The sequence below is a fragment of the Hyperoodon ampullatus genome (assembly GCF_949752795.1).
Source record: "Hyperoodon ampullatus genome assembly, chromosome: 3".
NCBI classification, from domain to species: domain Eukaryota; kingdom Metazoa; phylum Chordata; class Mammalia; order Artiodactyla; family Ziphiidae; genus Hyperoodon; species Hyperoodon ampullatus.
The window spans coordinates 129,970,083-129,988,914 of record NC_136916.1 but is presented as its reverse complement, the minus strand read 5'-3'; the positions used below and the strand labels follow the sequence as shown (position 1 = coordinate 129,988,914).

Here is an 18,832-nt window from a genome sequence, read left to right as displayed (position 1 = left end):
AGTATTAAAGAGATTAGAAGATTGGTTCAATATGGCAGAGTAGAAGGACGTGCTCTCACTCCCTCTTGTGAGAGCGCTGGAATCACAACTAACTGCTGAACAATCATCAACCGGAAGACACTGGAACTCACCAAAAAAGATACCCCACATCCAAAGACAAGGGAGAAGCCACAATGAGATGGTAGGAGGGGCACAATCACAATAAAATCAAATCCCATAACTGCTGGGTGGTGACTCACAAACTGGAGAACACTTATACCACAGAAGTCCACCCACTGGAGTGAAGGTTCTGAGCCCCACGTCAGGCTTCCCTGGGGGCCTGGCAACTAGAGGAGGAATTCCTAGAGAATCAGACTTTGAAGGCTAGCGAGATTTGATTGCGGGACTTCGACAGGACTGGGGTAAACAGAGACTCCACTCTTGAAGGGCACACACAAAGTAGTGTGCACATCAGGACCCAGGGGAAGGAGCAGTGACCCCATAGGAGACTGAACCAGACCTACCTGCTAGTGTTGGAGTGTCTCCTGCAGAGGTGGGGGGTGGCTCTGTCTCACTGTGAGGACAAGGACACTGGCAGCAGAAGTTTTGGGAAGTACTCCTTGGTGTGAGCCTTCCCTGAGTCCGCCATTAGCTCTACAAAAGAGCCCAGGTAGGCTCCAGTGTTGGGTTGCCTCAGGCCAAACAACCAGCAGGGAGGGAACCCAGCCCCACCCATCAGCAGAGAAGTGGATTAAAGTTTTACTGAGCTCTGCCCACCCAAGCAACAGCCAGCTCTACCCACCACCAGTCCCTCCCATCAGGAAACTTGCACAAGCCTCTTAGATAGCCTCATCCACCAGAGGGCAGACAGCAGAAGCAAGAACTACAGTCCTGCAGCCTGTTGAAGAAAAACCACATTCACAGAAAGATAGACAAGATGAAAAAGCAGAGGGCTATGTACCAGATGAAGGAACAAGATAAAACCCCAGAAAAACTACTAAATGAAGTGGAGATAGGCAACCTTCCAGAAAAAGAATTCAGAATAATGATAGTGAAGATGATCTAGGACCTCGGAAAAAGAATGGAGGCAAAGGTCAAGAAGATGCAAGAAATGTTTAAGGAAGACCTAGAAGAATTACAGTACAAACAAACAGAGATGAACAATACAATAACTGAAATGAAAAATACACTAGAAGGAATCAGTAGCAGAATAACTGAGGTAGAAGAACGGATAAGTGACCTGGAAGACAATATGGTGGAATTCACTGCTGTGGAACAGAATAAAGAAAAAAGAATGAAAAGAAATGAAGAAAGCCTAAGAGACCTCTGGGACAACATTAAACACACCAACATTCGCATTATAGGGGTCCCAAAAGGAGAAGAGAGAGAGAAAGGACCTGAGAAAATATTTGAAGAGATTATAGTTGAAAACTTCCCTAACATGGGAAAGGAAATAGCCACCCAAGTCCAGGAAGCACAGAGAGTGCCATACAGGATAAACCTAAGGAGAAACATGCCAAGACACATAGTAATCAAATTGGCCAAAAAACTGGCAAAAATTAAAGACAAAGAAAAATTATTGAAAGCAGCAAGGGAAAAATGACAAGTAACATACAAGGGAACTCCGATAAGGTTAACAGCTGATTTCTCAGCAGAAACTCTACAGGCCAGAAGGGAGTGGCATGACATATTTAAAGTGATGAAAGGGGAGAGCCTACAACCAAGATTGCTCTACCTGCCAAGTATCTCATTCAGATTCGATGCAGAAATCAAAGGCTTTACAGACAAGCAAAAGCTAAGAGAATTCAGGACCACCAAACCAGCTCTACAACAAATATTAAAGAAACTTCTCTAAGTGGGAAACACAAGAGAAGAAAAAGACCTACAAAAACAAACACCCCAAAATTAAGAAAATGGTAATAGGAACATATATATTGATAATTACCTTAAATGTGAATGGATTAAATGCTCCAGCCAAAAGACACAGTCTTGCTGAATGGATACAAAAATAAGACCCATATATATATATATATACACACATATATATGGGTCTTACTTATATATATATATATATATATATATATATATATATATATATATATATGCTGTGTACAAGAGACCCACTTCAGACCTAGCGACACATACAGACTGAAGTGAGGGAATGGAAAAAGATATTCCATGCAAATGGAAATCAAAAGAAAGCTGGAGTAGTAGTACTCATATCAGACAAAATAGACTTTAAAATAAAGAATGCGGGCTTCCCTGGTGGCGCAGTGGTTGAGAGTCCGCCTGCCGATGCAGGGGACACGGGTTCGTGCCCCGGTCCAGGAGGATCCCACATGCCGCGGAGCGGCTGGGCCCGTGAGCCATGGCCACTGAGCCTGCACGTCCGGAGCCTATGCTCCTCAACAGGAGAGGCCACAACAGTGAGAGGCCCACATACCATGCAAAAAAAAAAAAAAAAAAAAGTAAAATAAAGAATGTTACAAGGAAGGATACACATAATGATCAAGGGCTCAATCCAAGAAGAAGATATAACAATTATATATGCACCCAACTTAGGAGCAATATACGGCAACTGCTAACAGCTCTAAAAGAGGAAGTCGACAGTAACACAATAATAGTGGAGGACTTTAACACCTCACTTACACCAATGGACAGATCATCCAAACAGAAAATTAATAAGGAAACACAAGCTTTAAATGACACAATAGACCAGATAGATTTAATTGATATTTATAGGACATTCCATCCAAAAAACAGCAGATTACACTTTCTTCTCATCTGCACATGGAACATTCCCCAGGATAGATCACATCCTGGGTCACAAATCAAGCCTCAGTAAATTTAAGAAAATTGAAGTCATATCAAGCATCTTTTCTGACCACAACGCTATGAGATTAGAAATCAATTACAGGGAAAAAGACGTAAAAAACACAAACACATGGAGGCTAACAGTACGTTACTAAATAACCAAAAGATCACTAAAGAAATCAAAGAGGAACTCAAAAAATACCTAGAGACAAATGACAATGAAAACACGATAATCCAAAACCTATGGGATGCAGCAAAAGCAGTTCTAAGAGGGAAGTTTATAGCAATACAAGCCTACCTGAAGAAACAAGAAAAATCTCAAATGAACAATCTAATGTTATACCTAAAGGAACTAGAGGAAGAAGAACAAACAAAACCCAAAGTCAGAAGAAAAGAAATCATAAAGATCAGAGCAGAAATACATGAAATAGAAACAAAGACAGCAGTAGCAAAGATCAATAAAACTAAAAGCTGGTTCTTTGAGAAGATTAACAAAATTGATAAACCATTAGCCAGACTTATCAAGAAAAAGAGGGAGAGGACTCAAATCAATAAAATTAGAAATGAAAAAAGAGAAGTTACAGCAGACACCACAGAAATACAAAGCATCCTAAGAGAGTACTACAAGCAACTCTATGCCAATAAAATGGACAGCCTGGAAGAAATGGACAAATTCTTAGAAAGGTATAACTTCCAAGACTGAACCAGGAAGAAATAGAAAATATGAACAGACCAATCACAAGTAATGAAATTGAAACTGTGATTAAAAATCTTCCAACAAACAAAAGTCCAGGACCAGATGGCTTCACAGGTGAATTCTGTCAAACATTTAGAGAAGAGCTAACACCCATCCTTCTCAAACTCTTCCAAAAAACTGCAGAAGGAAAACTCCCAAACTCATGCTATGAGGCTGTCCATCACCCTGATAACAAAACCAGACAAAGATACTATAAAAAAAGAAAATTACAGACCAATATCACTGATGAATATAGGTGCAAAAATCCTCAACAAAATACTAGCAAACAGAATCCAATAACACATTAAAAGGATCATACACCATGATCAAATGGGATTTATCCTAGGGATTCAAGGATTCTTCAATATACACAAATCAATCAATGTGATACACCATATTAACAGATTGAAGGATAAAAACCATATGATTATCTCAATAGATGCCGAAAAAGCTTTTGACAAAATTCAACACCCATTTATGATAACTCTCCAGAAAATGGGCATAGAGGGAACCTACCTCAACATAATAAAGGCCATATACAAAAACCCACAGCAAACATCGTTCTCAATGGTGAAAAACTGAAAGCATTTCCTCTAAGATCAGGAACAAGACAAGGATGTCCACTCTCACCACTGTTATTCAACATAGTTTTTGAAGTCCTAGCCACGGCAGTCAGAGAAGAAAAAGAAATAAAAGGAATTGAAATTGGAAAAGAAGAAGTAAAACTGTCACTGTTGCAGATGACATGATACTATACGTAGAGAATCCTAAAGATGCCACCAGAAAACTAGGAGAGCTAATTGATGAATTTGGTAAAGATGCAGGATACAAAATTAATGCACAGAAATCTCTTGCATTCCTATATCCTAATGATGAAAAATCTGAAAGAGAAATTAAGGAAACACTCCCATTTACCATTGCAACAAAAAGAATAAAATACCTAGGTAAACAAAAGACCTGTATGCAGAAAACTATAAGACAATGATGAAAGAAATTAAAGATGATACAAACAGAGAGAGAGATATACCATGCTCTTGGATTGGAAGATTCATTATTGTGAAAATGACTATACTACTGAAAGCAATCTACAGATTCAGTGCAATCCCTATCAAATTACCAATGGCATTTTTTACAGAGCTAGAACAAAAAATCTTAAAATTTGTATGGAGACACAAAAGACCCCGAATAGCCAAAGCGGTCTTGAGGGAAAAAAACGGAGCTGGAGTAATTAGATTCCCTGACTTCAGACTATACTACAAAGCTACAGTAATGAAGACAATATGGTACTGGCACAAAAACAGAAATATAGATCAATGGAACAGGACAGAAAGCCCAGATACAAACCCACACATCTATGGTCAGCTAATCAATGACAAAGGAGGCAAGGATATGCAGTGCAGTAAAGACAGTCTCTTCAATAAGTGGTGCTGGGAAAACTGGACAGCTACATGTAAAAGAATGAAATTAGAACACTCCCTAACACCATATACAAAAATAAAGTCAAAATGGATTAGAGACCTAAATGTAAGACCAGACACTATAAAACTCTTAGAGGAAAACATAGGAAGAACATTCTTTGACATAAATCACAGCAAGATCTTTTTTGATCCACCCCCTAGAGTAATGGAAATAAAAACAAAAATAAACAAATGGGACCTAATGAAACTTAAAAGCTCTTGCAGGGATTCCCTGGTGGCGCAGTGGTTGGGAGTCCGCCTGCCGATGCAGGGGATGCGGGTTCGTGCCCTGGTCTGGGAAGATCCCACATGCCGTGGAGCCGCTGGGCCCGTGAGCCATAGACGCTGAGCCTGTGCGTCTGGAGCCTGTGCTCCGCAATGGGAGAGGCCACAACAGTGAGAGGCCCGTATACTGCAAGAAGAAAAAAAAAAACACTAAAAATAGAATTACCATATGATCCAGCAATCCCACTACTGGGCATATACCCAGAAAAAACCATAATTCAAAAAGACACATGCACCCCAGTGTTCATTGTAGCACTATTTACAATAGCCAGGTCATGGAAGCAACCTAAATGCCTATCAACAGACGAATGGATAAAGAAGATGTGGTACATATATACAATGGAATATTACTCAGCCATAAAAAGGAACGAAATTGGGTCATTTGTTGAGACGTGGATGGATCTAGAGACTGTTATACAGGGTGAAGTAAGTCAGAAAGAGAAAAACAAATATTGTATATTAACGCATGTATGTGGAACCTAGAAAAATGGTACAGATGAACCGGTTTGCAGGGCAGAAGTTGAGACACAGATGTAGAGAACAAATGTATGGACACCAAGGGGGGAAAGTGGCGGCGGGGCTAGTGGTGTGATGAATTGGGAGATTGGGATTGACATGTATAAACTAATATGTATAAAATGGATAACTAATAAGAACCTGCTGTATAAAAAAAATTTAAAAAATAAAGAGATTAGGAGTCTGTACACATGGGGGGCAGGAAGTATATGGGAAATCTCTGTACCTTCTGCTCAATTTTTCTGTGAACCTAAAACTGCTCTAAAAAATCAAGTCTACTAAAAAAAAATGAAGCATTTAAACTCACATCTAAACAGTGCTTTACAAAAATTATTGAGCGCTTCCTGAATATAAAACAGCTAAACCTGTTGCTGTTTTGTAGCTTTATGTGATTTTGATGGGATTTGGTTGTGAAATTAAGATGTGAGAATCTCACTGATCTGTATCAAGTATTACCTTGCCATCTGAGAATAAAACAATTTATAACCTCCCCCAGGAAGGCATGCTAATTTTTAACATGTGTTTCTCTTTTTATGTACTAACAAAAAGCTCTTTCACACTTTAAGGTTGGTGTAAAAATAAATAAATAAATAAAAGGACATATCTGACCCCACTGTGGATTTAGTCAAGATGTAAAAACAATATTGATCGTGGAGTTTGGAAAACAGGATTATTGGTTTTGCGACAGTACTGAAATCTGGAGTATTTGGAAGATTCCAGCTAATCAACTGGAACAATAATCGTTGTCTGTCATGTACCCTTGTCAGCACTTTAAAGATAGAAAAAAAATAGAAACGTGGATCCATGGTTCTTTATATCATGCCTAACTGTTAAAAAAGAAGCAAAAAACAGAACAACTCTTCATAAATCATAAAGGTTAAGGATGAATCTGGATATTGTTCTGTGTACCTGACCATGTGATCCTCACGTGTCTTGGAATGAGGTAGACGAAGTATGTGTGTATAGATAATCAAATTATGTATGCATATTTTTGTGTCTTATAAGTAATGAAACTGGTTAAGGTAATTCTCCAAGGTCGTACAACTTAAGGAGTCCCCTCCTCCCAGATCTGACTCAGAACTGGTATGTTTCTGTTCAGTTTAACTGACATTTTCTTCTTTACTATGTGCCAAACACTATGTTGGGCACTGCAGATATGAAAGTGAGTAAGACATAGTTGTCATCCTGAAGGAAGTTGTAGTATAGCAGAAAATACAATTTTAATACAGTGATAAGTTTTCTGATAGAACTGATACTCTGTCTTGTGCCAAGGTAAGGGAGAGCTTTTAGCTTAGTCTGAAAGTCTAGGAAAATCTTCTCAGAAGTGAACCCCCCACTTGAAAGATGAATAAATAGTGTAACTTATAAAAGAGGTATATCCTGCTTTTCTCTGAGTCCTCTGCAGTAGTGATCTGCTTTATAGAATGCCACATTATAGTTATCAATGTCTAGGTGTATTGATATTTAGGGGTGGCAATACATAGTAGAAAATATACTCTGGTTATTTCGTAAAAGTGTCTTGAGTAAATTCCTTCCTTTTCCCCCAGCTTCACCACCAGTACCAAGAATGGGTGGGGAAATTTCCATGGTATAGGGTCACATTTGTTTCTTCCAGGCCCTCCAGAAAGAAACAGTTTGTCAGGGGAACTCTGAACAGGCTTCTTGGACCAGATCTCTTTAAGAAGAAAATTAAGTGCCCCTAGGGGAAGTATCTTGGAAAATTTTAAACTGCCTCTGTAAACTTTGACTTTGAAGGATAGCTCTTGACTGCTTCCTCTCACCTTAGCTGTGGTGATCCGTCTGCCTTTTCTTTAGCACTATTGGTCAGGCACACGTTCCTCTGTCCCTCTAGCCTCCTGACTGACTTCCAACTCCCAACTTTCCCTGACCTGCTTGCCTGGTTCTTTTCCAGCCACCTGACCTGCCATAACCTCAGATTCAAGCTCTGACCTGCTAACCTGGACAGTGCACGCCCAGCCTGCTGGCTGACAGACACAGTCAGCCTGTCCCCCAACCCTGCCCTGGGCCAGAGTGTCCGACTGCTGGGCAGCGGTGACTCGCTCCACCTTCCCCCCACTACACATATAGGCGGGGCACACCAACATCTCATGAGGACGGTCACAGCCAAGGCTAGAAAGGGAAGGAAGAAGGAAAACCTGTTAGGGAAGGTCTGGGGTGGGGGAGGAATCTAGTAAGTTTAAAGACAGCCCTCAAAAGTTCAGTCAGTCAGTAAATAGTTGAGTGCTTCTGTGCGTCAGGCATGTGCTGGGTTATAGGAGTATAAGATGAATAAGGAGGATATTTGGGATTATAAAAAACTATTGATATGAAGCACTTTTACAGCATGTTTTTATCACCCTGTTATCATACTTGTCACATAGTTTTTATGCTATGTAAGGAAGTTTTTTGTAACTAAACTCTTATTTTTTGTGGCTAAACTCTTAGTATTATCCTAAGTTAGCTTCCAAGGTTATTGTACCCCAAATACCATTTGTAGTTTGAAGTTGAATTATACTTATTTGACCTGCAAATTTAGGGATTTCAGGCAATATAAGTTCTAATGTAAAATCTTACGTGTGATTGTATTGAAACAGAAGGAATGATTTCCTGTTCTTGGCAAATGCTGTCATATTCTAGAAGCAAGACTGTCAGGAAAATGATGAAGTTTGCCAAATGTTATGTTCAGTTTGTGAAAAGAGACTGTGAGGCATTTTGTGAGCCTTCACCTTTAGTGTCATCTGGCCATTTGGAAGCGTTGGTCAGGGATGGGTGGCAAAGTCAAAAGCTTTTAAAGGCCAAGCAGGTAAATGCACTGGGGTAGGGGTAGAGCAGTGAATACAGATGAGATATTTAAAATAATATTATCAGATATCATTGTAAACCTGCAACAACAGTGCAGTCCTGGCCAAACAGGAGGATAGCAGCATTTACCTGTCGTGCTCAACTTCTGAGCGCCATTTATCCTGGGAACCAGGCTACCCTCTTAGGGGCAATTGATTGGGAGAACTGATACACTCTTATATACAATAAGGCAACAGAAAATGGTGCCATTTCCAAGGATCCACCAAAATGTAGTCAATACTTTGTGAAATGCTACTTGTTTCCTTTTCTTCAGAATTAGAAAAGCCAATGCATATTCAATACTTATTCCAAAATATTAAATAGGTATGGTTGTAGATCATTCATTTATAGAGTTTAAACGTGTTTTGAGTGACAACACACACACATGCCCCAACATAGCAACAAAAGACCCAGGCTATTATTTTCTCATATTACCCGAAGAGAAAGTTTGAATTAACCACATAAAATCTCCATTCAGTAGTTGTAGTCTTGAAGATAGATTCTGCAGCAAATCAAATCAACACTCGGCAAACACTGTGAACAACTCTGAGCTCTCACTGAGTGTGCATGACATATAATATACTACTGGGAAAAATCTCTACAGTTTGTTTAAAATATAATTGGTGATACACTATTTGATTCAGAATCAGGTATGAATCAGAATCAGATATGGTAAGGTATAAATAAAACAGAAAAACTCATTGTAGCAGCTGGAAGAGCCTGGAAAAATTAACTCCTCTGAGGAGGAGAATTATTTCTTGACTATAGAGGTTTTCTTATTTAGCTAGTATTATATCTTTTATCTGTTAGACAAATTATATATGAATTCAATTTCAAATTTAGACATTGAATTGAGCACTTTTATTTTTCTTTAAAACTATCAGATGTTTGCCAGGAAAGGCTAATTGTGTGTTATCCATCAATATAAACAATAAAAAAATTCAGCCAAAAATCAAACTTATTGCACAACCTATGCTCAGTGGTTTTTAATTGTATTGTCTTGATTTTTTCACAATTCTGTCCCAGGGCCTAATGGCTATTGATTGTCCTTATACTGGCATTGTGGACTATCAGCAGGTGGCTTTGTCATTTGCCCAGGATTTCCAAGAAGCAGGTGGTTCTGTTTTCACCAATTTTGAAGTAGAAGATATTGAAATGGCTAAAGAAAGTCCTTCAAGAAGTAAAGATGGTAAGCAATCCTTGTCTTTTCTTTTGAATACTGAATTGACTTCTAAACAAACTTGGGACTGTTTTTGGCTAGGGTAGCACTGGCAAGAGGGCCACCAGAAGCTAGGCTACAGTAGGGCCCAGAGCTGGAGGCAGGTACAGAAGGGGTGAGGGTGAGACCGGATATGGGAGAACTGGGACTTCTAGTGAGTCTTGTGCTGATAGAACTAGGCACTGATGGGACACTTCTGACTAGTGCTAAATCCCGAACTGCCAAGGCTGTTTATAGAAAATTAGCCCGCAAACACTTCCCTATCCAGTAGGTTAGTCAGAATCCCCTGGGAATGCTTGTTAAAAATGCAGATTTTTAGCATCACCGAGTCTTACTGAATCAGACTATCTGGGGATAGGACATGACTCAGCCATTCTGAACTCCCCCTCTACCCCCCCAGTTCCTCCATTGTAGCCTGTACTTAGAGCTTGTTTTGTTTTGCTTTGGGGACAAATTTTTTTTTAAAACCATATGAATTAGTTTTTAAGCCTTAAATTCATTGTTGGGAAATTTGAAGGAGAAAAAAAGTAGTGTTCAGTTCATTCTTCCTTGACAGGTTTTTAAGGAGATCTGGGCTCTCTGAGTCATTCTCCCAGTGTCCTTTTAAATTCTAAGATGATGAGCAAAATTGTTAAATAATTGAGATTGTTAGACAGGTAGCATAATCAATCAAATCTATGATATAAGTAAGTAGATCATATTTTTTACCTGCTGTACATATGCTTTATAGGTCTTTGAGATCACATGTATCTGATTGGGAACTAATTTTATAAATAGTTTATCATTGGAAATTTTGTGTTGTGATAACTCTTGCTTCTCTATACAACTTACAATCCACAAGGATTCAGATAACCAAGACTTGAACAACAAGTGTCATAGCATTAGTTCTGTGGGAAAATGCATACTGATTTATGATGATCCATTTTATAGCCTGTTTTCTAGGATTGCAGTTCACAGAAAAGCTGGGACTGCCTATTTTGGAGCTGGGGTGGGGAATGGTTTATAAGTATAGATTAATTGAATTAAAATAAAATATGCTAAAAACATGCCAGAGTTTTGTATATTGTCAAATATGAACTAGTTTAATCTTGTTACTTGCTAAAAAACTTTAGAATGAAAAGTAGGGGGCAATAATGGTTATGACAGAGACAATCCTTTAAATTTATTACTAGAATAATGTTTCATTTAATGTAGGCTTTCTTTTGCTAAAAATAAATCTTTCACTAATTTTTTTTCAGGGATGAAATACCCAATTGTTATAAGGAATACAAAGGTAAAGATTCTTAAGCAAAACTACTTTCATCTACTTTATCTACTGTCATCTCCTTTCTTAAAAAGTAGAATTAACCACAGTGCTGTATTTTATGCCATTGAATGAAATTTGTCTAATGTAAAAGTTATTCTGAGAGAAATCCTTTGAGAGCAGCGTAACAGTTTTCATTCTAAGAAGGGTTTCAGCTTGTAAATGTCTTCATGAAGTGATTGTGCCAGCAAAGGATAGGATTATAAGCACTTAGAGTAATAAAAACTGATAGTTTTATTGCTCTGCCTACTTATCTACATTAACTTATTAACTGTCTGCTAATGAGAAGACTTTGGGGGCAGGGAGCAGGTTGTGCAGAGAGAGATGGACTGCTTTTCTTCATCTTCTCATAGTCTAAAACAAGAATTATTGAATGGCATAGAAGCATTTCGTTAGCTGTATGTTCATTGAATGATCAGAGTTCAGTCAGGAAAGTAGAGTCATCAATGAGTATATTATAGGAATTAGGCCTTTTAAAAAATATTTATTTATTTATTTTGGCTGTGCCAGGTCTTAGTTGCGGCACGCGGGATCTTCACTGTGGCATGCGGACTCTTAGTTGTGGCATGCATGCGGGATCTAGTTCCCTGACCAGGGATCGAACCTGGGCCCCCTGAATCGGGAGCGTGGAGTCTTACCCACTGGACCACCAGGGAAGCCCCCTTACACAATTTTTAAAGGATCTGGGGAAGTGCAGGTTCAGAAGGGGAGTTGGTAGATCAGAGGCATCTCCAGCCAGTCTGAGAAGCCACGTGTGTCTAGCTGCTGAAGTGGGAATGCAAGCAGGAAGCTCATGAGGAGATATGGGGAGCTCTTGCCTCTGTCTATACCCAAGCAGTGGGCTGCAGCAGTGCTTGATCAGTAGGATTGGTAGTTGGGAAGCTGAATGTGGAGCTGTTATTTACTTTGCAGTGGGTGTTTGTCACTTCATTGGACTAGAATGACCTTCAGAGAATAGTGGCTGCTGCTGTACTTCTGCCTGCCAAACCATATGCAATTCCTGTTTGGTCAGCTTTAAGCTGGAACTGTATAGGGAAGCATTGTCGTTCCCAGCTCAACCAGATCGACACAGTATAACCCCCTTCAGTCCATCCCTTTTCAACTTGGCATCCATTCACACCCCTTATAACCATATTTAACTTCCAAATAAAGAGAGTAGAAAAATTATGCTTGCATCCACAAGGTGCAACTATCTTCCATACACCTGAAGACATGCTTACTCTCCAAAAAAGATACGAAGTCTACTTTATTGATCATGAATGTTCATTTCTTTTCTAGCTGAGTCACTCTCCCCCTTTGAGATCCTGCAACTTAAATACTGAGATAAAAGGTTAACCACAATTTAAGCATCTTATATTAAATCAGTAGTTCTCAACTGGAGGCAGTTTCTCCTCCTAGGAGACATTTGGCAATGTCTGGAGACATTTTTATCGTCACATCTAGTAGAAGGGGGGCAATGCTACTGGCATTTAGTGGGTAGAGGCCAGGGATTCTGCTAAACATCCTACAATGTGAGAGACAGGCCCCCAGAACAAAGAGGTATCTGGCCCCAAATGTTGATAGTACTGAAGTTGAGGTGTTAGACAATGGGGAAGTGACAGAAATGCGTGTGTTAGTCGTCTAGGGCGCCTTAACAGAACACCACGGACGGGGTGGCTTTAACAACAGAAATTTATTTTTTCACAGCTCTGGAGGCTAGAAATCTAGGGTCAAGATGCCTTCAGGGTTGGCTTCTGGTGAGATCTCTCTTTTCAGCTTGTGGATGACTGTTTTCACACTATGTCCTTACGTGGCCTTTTCTCTGTGCGTGCACATGTGCAGAGAAAGAGCAGGAGAGAGCAGCCTCTGGTATCTCTTTGTCTTATAAGAACACCATTCCTATTAGATTAGGGCTCCACTTTTGTGACCTTGTTTAACCTTAATTACCTCCCTAAAGGTCCTGTCTCCAAATACAGTCTCGTTGGGCGTTAGGATTTCAACGTATGAATTTGGGGAAGACACAGTTCAGTCCATAATAATGAGGATAAAGAAATAATTGGGTAATTTATAGACAAATATATTTATTTCAAAATAAGGAAGAAATACCCATAGCTACTACACTCCTCATTTCTGTCACCAGTCATGTGGTCATAGCTGATATTTATAATTTCCTTCCTCCACTACTCATTCCATAGTCCCTTTGCCCTTGGCAAGCATCTCAGCTGGTCATGGTTCCTAGTTTGGTGGGGTAACTCAAACTTTCATTCCTGAAGTGTCTGTGCCATTAGCAGCCCTGCCTGTTTTGGGTTGGTACTTTCCATTAACTTTTATAATAATACATGGGAAAATTAAAGCATGTCCCAGGAGAGCTACATTCCAGATGTACTCCTCTTTATCATCCCTGAGCCCTCTATGTGGTAGCAACTCAGTTTCTCCTTGAGACTCTGTATCAATTATCCCACTCAGTACAGTAATCCCCTCTGCCTATTGATTCACTGGCAGGGGGAACCCAAAGTGGCCAAGTATGGCAGTATCAATTTCTAACTTAATGCAACCATTGCTTATTCTCTAATGGAAACATTTTTCCCTTGGGAACTAAGACCTCTAGACCATCAGAGCCAAAAGTTGTAGGGATAGGAAGCAAAAAGTTTTACTGTAATAGTAAGGAGCTACTCCCATTTTCTACCTCTTGATTTCCAGACCTGTGAATCCTGGCTATGGGAGAAAGAACACCATATATTAGTCACTGGTTTAGAGCATGTAGAGAATCCTGGAAGACATTGCCCCAGGCCTGTAGGTGTTGCCAGCCAACTAGTGCTGTTATTGAGTCTTCAAAAGCCCATTCTACTTTTTGTCACCCAGCAGGTTCAGGATTGTGGGGAAAATGATAAAATCAGTGCATTACACAAGCATGAGCCTATTGTTATACTTCATTTCCTGTAAAATAAGCGCACTGATCAGAAGTAATTCTTCTAAGTAAAATACCATAACAATGAATAAGGCATCCTGTAAGTTCACAGATGGTGGTTTCCATAGAAGCATTGTGGGCAGGGAAGACAAATTTATATCCAGAGCAAGTGTCTATTCCAGTGAGCACTGAGTGCTGCCTTTGGTTTTTGATTGAAGTGGTCCAGGGACCATATCAGTGGCTCTGTTGATTCCACTGTTGGCAGATTGAACATTCAGCAGTGGCTGTAAACAGATCAACTTTGGTGAGTAAGTCCATGTTGCTGAACCCTTGCATTACCTCCTTGCTGCCATAACCATTTAGTTCATGAAACCATTGGGTGAGGACAGGGCTACCTGGGGAAAGAGGCTAGCTAACGTCTACAGAGCAGGTCATCTTGTCTACTGATTATTAAAATCTTCCTCTTCCATGATCACTCTTTAGTGAACATTCATATAGTACTCAAATATCTTTTTTATCTGAGCATGTTTGGAGAGGTCCACTCACATACCTTTTCTCAAGAGCTCCCTTTTCTGACCATCCAGCAAACCATTAGTCATTGCATATGAAGCAGTGTAAATCCATACTTCTAGCCGTCTCTCCTTCTAGGTAAGATAAATAACCAAGTATGACATTCAGTGTTCTGCCCCCTGGGAAGATTTCCCTTCACTACAGTCCTTCAGGGCCACTCCCGAGTGGGGCTCTGGTGCTGTAGCTGTTCATTTTCAAGTGACGCCAGAATGTTGTGCAGAACCATTTGTAAACCAGGCCTGTATTTTTTTCTTCCTTGGTCAGCTGATCACAGAGAACTTTCCATGGGGCCATGGGGGCAGGCTGAGAGGGAGGAGATGATTTAGCAGTAGAGGTCATGGGAATTTGAGCCACTTGCCTGCACAACTTATGTGTGCCTACAGGACCTATACAACCCTTATCTTGTACATTCCACTTCCTCTTGATGACAGAGTGCTGTGTACACACCCAATTTTGCAGCTTGGTGAGTCAGACGATACCTAGTTCATAATGGGTAGTTCACATGGTAACTTGGTGACCTGTAGTCGAGTGTTTGACGTCAAAGGCAGAAGCACTTTCTCAAAAGGAGGCTAATTACCTGCAGAGGATGGTATAACTTTCCTCCAAAATCCTACAGTTCTGTACTGTGATTCCACCTCTAGGGGCCTACCACGGCCTCTGTAAAACATCACTATCGGCCACACACTTCAGTTACCATCAGAGCTGCTGGATCATGTGGCCCAAGTGGCAGAGCAACCAGGGTCTTCATTCAAAAAAGGATTAAAAAGCAGAATGGTTGGCAGCGGTGGGAAGTGCTGGCCTGGTGTGGAGGAGCAACAGTGTGAAAAAACATTTGAAGTGAAGGAGGAGTGAATCCTGTAAAGCTGATGTCTCCAGTGACTTTAGAAAAGAAGTAGAAAATCATCATAAGCTTTCTCTGCCTGAAGATTTCTTTTTTTAATATATAAATTTATTTATTTTATTTATTATTTTTGGCTGTGTTGGGTCTTTGTTGCTGCGCGCGGGCTCTCTCTAGTTGAGGTGAGCGGGGGCTACTCTTCATTGTGGTGCGTGGGCTGCTCATTGCGGTGGCTTCTCTTGTCATGGAGCACGGGCTCTAGGTGTGTGGGCTTCAGTAGTTGTGGCACGTGGGTTCAGTAGTTGTGGCTCGCGGGCTCTAGAGTGCAGGCTCAGTAGTTGTGGCGCATGGGCTTAGTTGCTCCGTGGCACGTGGGATCTTCCCAGACCAGGGATCGAACCCGTGTCCCCTGCAATGGCAGGTGGATTCTTAACCACGGCGCCACCGGGGAAGCCCTGCCTGAAGATTTCTATCACTTCTGGAATTTCTGTGAAGAACTTGATCCTGAGAAGTCAGCTGATGCACTTTTCTGCAAGCCTTGGCCTTTGATTAGTGGGTCTTTACGAAGTATAAAATGAACAAAAAAATCAGCAAGCCCAATATTAACCTTCACTGGAGATTTTACTATGACCCTCCTGAGTTCCAGACTGTTATTACTGGAGATAATAAAATTCAGTTCCACGTGGGGTATTTCAGGGAGTCTCCTGATGAACCTCCTGTATATGTTGGTACAGATGGAGCAAAGAAAAATTGTGTAATTGATCAAAATGGAGATAATGTGTTTGCCGCAGTCAAATTTGTTTTGATGAAAAACTTAAGTAACATAAAAAGAAAACTAGTCTCTTGAGAAACATAGATGAAAGCTGCACAGAAGCAGCCAGAGCACTGGGTTACTCATTGGAACAGAGAACCATGAAGATGAAACATAGAGATAAGAAAGTCAAGACAAAGACTTTTCATGTTGCAGGGTTAGTTGTCCCAGTAGATGAAAATGATGCTGAGTACGGAGAGCTCCCTGAAACAGATGCCAACTTCAAGGGAATTTGCAAGACAATTGTGGAAGCACAAAGTGATGAGAGACTAAAAGCTTTTGCTCTCATTCAGTGATGACTTTTGTGCAGTTTGCTAGTGATAAATGTGATTATGGGATGGGGCTTAAGTGGGAATGGACTTCCTTGTTATGGTTCAGACTATTGTCATAAAGTTACCTGCCAGCTTTTACCTCTTACCTATACTCTGTTGAAGAGAAGTCTCTGCAGAAGTTATTGAAGATTATCTGGTAAACAGGAGTAAAGAAAACACAGACCAACTTGCAGCATGAATGAGAATTGGCTTTCTTTGGTGTATAATACTTTAAAGCATTAATATTAAACCTGTGATTTTTTTGTTTTTAAGGAGTACATAAAATAAACTGATGGAAACGTTTACTAAAAACTTTTATAAAGCTAAAAAATAAAAAAGATTAAAAGTCTGCTTCTGCCCCGCCCTCATCTAAGGAACATTTTCACTAGAGTACGGCATCATGTGATGCAGGATATGCAGGGGCCTATGGGATACCAGTGGATATGTATTTCACCCACATTTGCTGTAGTTGTTGCTTTTATTTTGACATTTTCTTTTAGTATAGTTAAATATAATTTAAAATTTAAAATATAATTTTAATGTATATTTTAAATTATAAAATATAATTTAAAAATTTGAGGGACTTCCCTGGTGGCACAGTGGATAAGAATCCGCCTGCCAATGCAGGGGACATGGGTTTGATCCCTGGTCCAGGAAGATCCCACATGCCACGGAGCAACTAAGCCCGTGTGCCACAACTACTAAGCCTGCACTCTAGGGCCCGCGAGCCACAACTACTGAGCCCGTGAGCCACAACTACTGAAGCCTGCGCACCTAGAGCCTGTGCTCCACAACAAGAGAAGCCGCCGCAATGAGAAGCCCATGCACCGCAACGAAGAGTAGTACCCGCTCACTGCAACTAGAGAAAGCCTGCATGCAGCAACGAAGACCCAACGCAGCCAAAAATCAGGTAAAATTAAATCTTTAAAAAAATAGAAAATAAAATTAAAAAATAAATAAATGGAATTGTTTGAAAAAATAAATGAAAAAATAAAAGTTTGAGTCAACTTATCAAGTTGAACATCTATGCTTTTATGACAGGTTAAAAGAAAATTAATTTTTAAAATAAACTTTTGGGGAGAGGATTTGCAAACTGAAGATTTATAGATTGCATATGGGGAAAAAGTCTTTCACTTATGAAATAGCAACAGTAATGCATAGTTTATTTTTATTTTTTTTGCGTTACGCGGGCCTCTCACTGTTGTGGCCTCTCCCATTGCGGAGCACAGGCTCCGGACGCGCAGGCTCAGCGGCCATGGCTCACGGGCCCAGCCGCTCCACAGCATGTGGGATCTTCCCAGACCGGGGCACAAACCCGTGTCCCCTGCATCAGCAGGCAGACTCTCAACCACTGCGCCACCAGGGAAGCCCAGTTTATTTTTTTTAAAGAAATTTATGTTTGAACAAATAATTCAATGTAAATTCAAAATTTCAATTTTGGGTGTGAAATTAATGTGTTATTGAATTTAATAATTGTTTCGTGTATAGCATAAACTGATTTCAGAGACGTATGACAGTTTTTAATCATTTTTTTCTTCAGAATTGTTCCTTGAGCTCTTTTTTGTTTGTTTTTTGGGTTTTTTTGGCTGTGTTGGGTCTTCATTTCTGTGCGAGGGCTTTCTCTCTTCATTGCGGTACGCGGGCCTCTCACTATCGCAGCCTCTCTCGTTGCAGAGCACGGGCTCCAGACGCAGGCTTAGTAGTTGTGGTTCACGGGCCTAGTCGCTCCACGGCATGTGGGATCCTCCCAGACCAGGGCTCGAACCCGTATCCCCTTCACTAGCAGGCATTCTCCCAACCACTGCGCCACCAGGGAAGCCCGTTCCTTGAGCTTTTAAGAGAGAACTAGGTTATTGCATTCTGGTACCATTCTATAAATTCTCTTATCTTTACATTTATAAAGCTCCTCTTCACTTTACATTTATAAAGCTCCTCTTCAACAAAGAGTTGCTGACCTTTAAAGTAGTAACTAGAAGATTTATATCACATAAAGAATTTTTTTTGTACTTCTGGTATATAACTCTAGATGAACAGGAAAGATACCAACCTACTTCTGTTTTTGTTGACATGGTCCTTTGACTTCAAGCATCTTAAAACTTTCATGGTTTAGTCTAGCTAATTTGAATTCACTACAAAGAAGTTTCATCTGATTTTTATCATCAGTGTGACTTGTATAACTCTTGAAAAGATGCTTATCTTGGTAGCTAAGCAAAAATAGGATGCACACAGAGATAAAATAAGGCTGAATCAGTAAGGGCTACAAAG

At 40.1% G+C, this 18,832-nt stretch overlaps 1 protein-coding gene and 1 pseudogene across 2 annotated transcripts in view; both read left to right on the top strand.

Annotated features, from left to right (window-relative positions):
* The window catches only part of L2HGDH (L-2-hydroxyglutarate dehydrogenase), a gene marked incomplete at its 3' end in the record, with an annotated part of 52,782 nt that overhangs the window by 22,069 nt on the left and 11,881 nt on the right, over window positions 1-18,832 (top strand). Inside the window, exons 5-6 of the mRNA XM_079699867.1 lie at window positions 9,655-9,817; window positions 11,086-11,120. Coding sequence (XP_079555993.1) covers window positions 9,655-9,817; window positions 11,086-11,120 — 198 coding nt within the window. The remainder of the gene's footprint in view (window positions 1-9,654; window positions 9,818-11,085; window positions 11,121-18,832) is intronic.
* On the top strand, window positions 15,379-16,766 carry LOC307050086 (histone PARylation factor 1-like; annotated as a pseudogene). Its single transcript has 2 exons — window positions 15,379-15,533; window positions 15,911-16,766. The product of its transcript is annotated as a histone PARylation factor 1-like (transcript).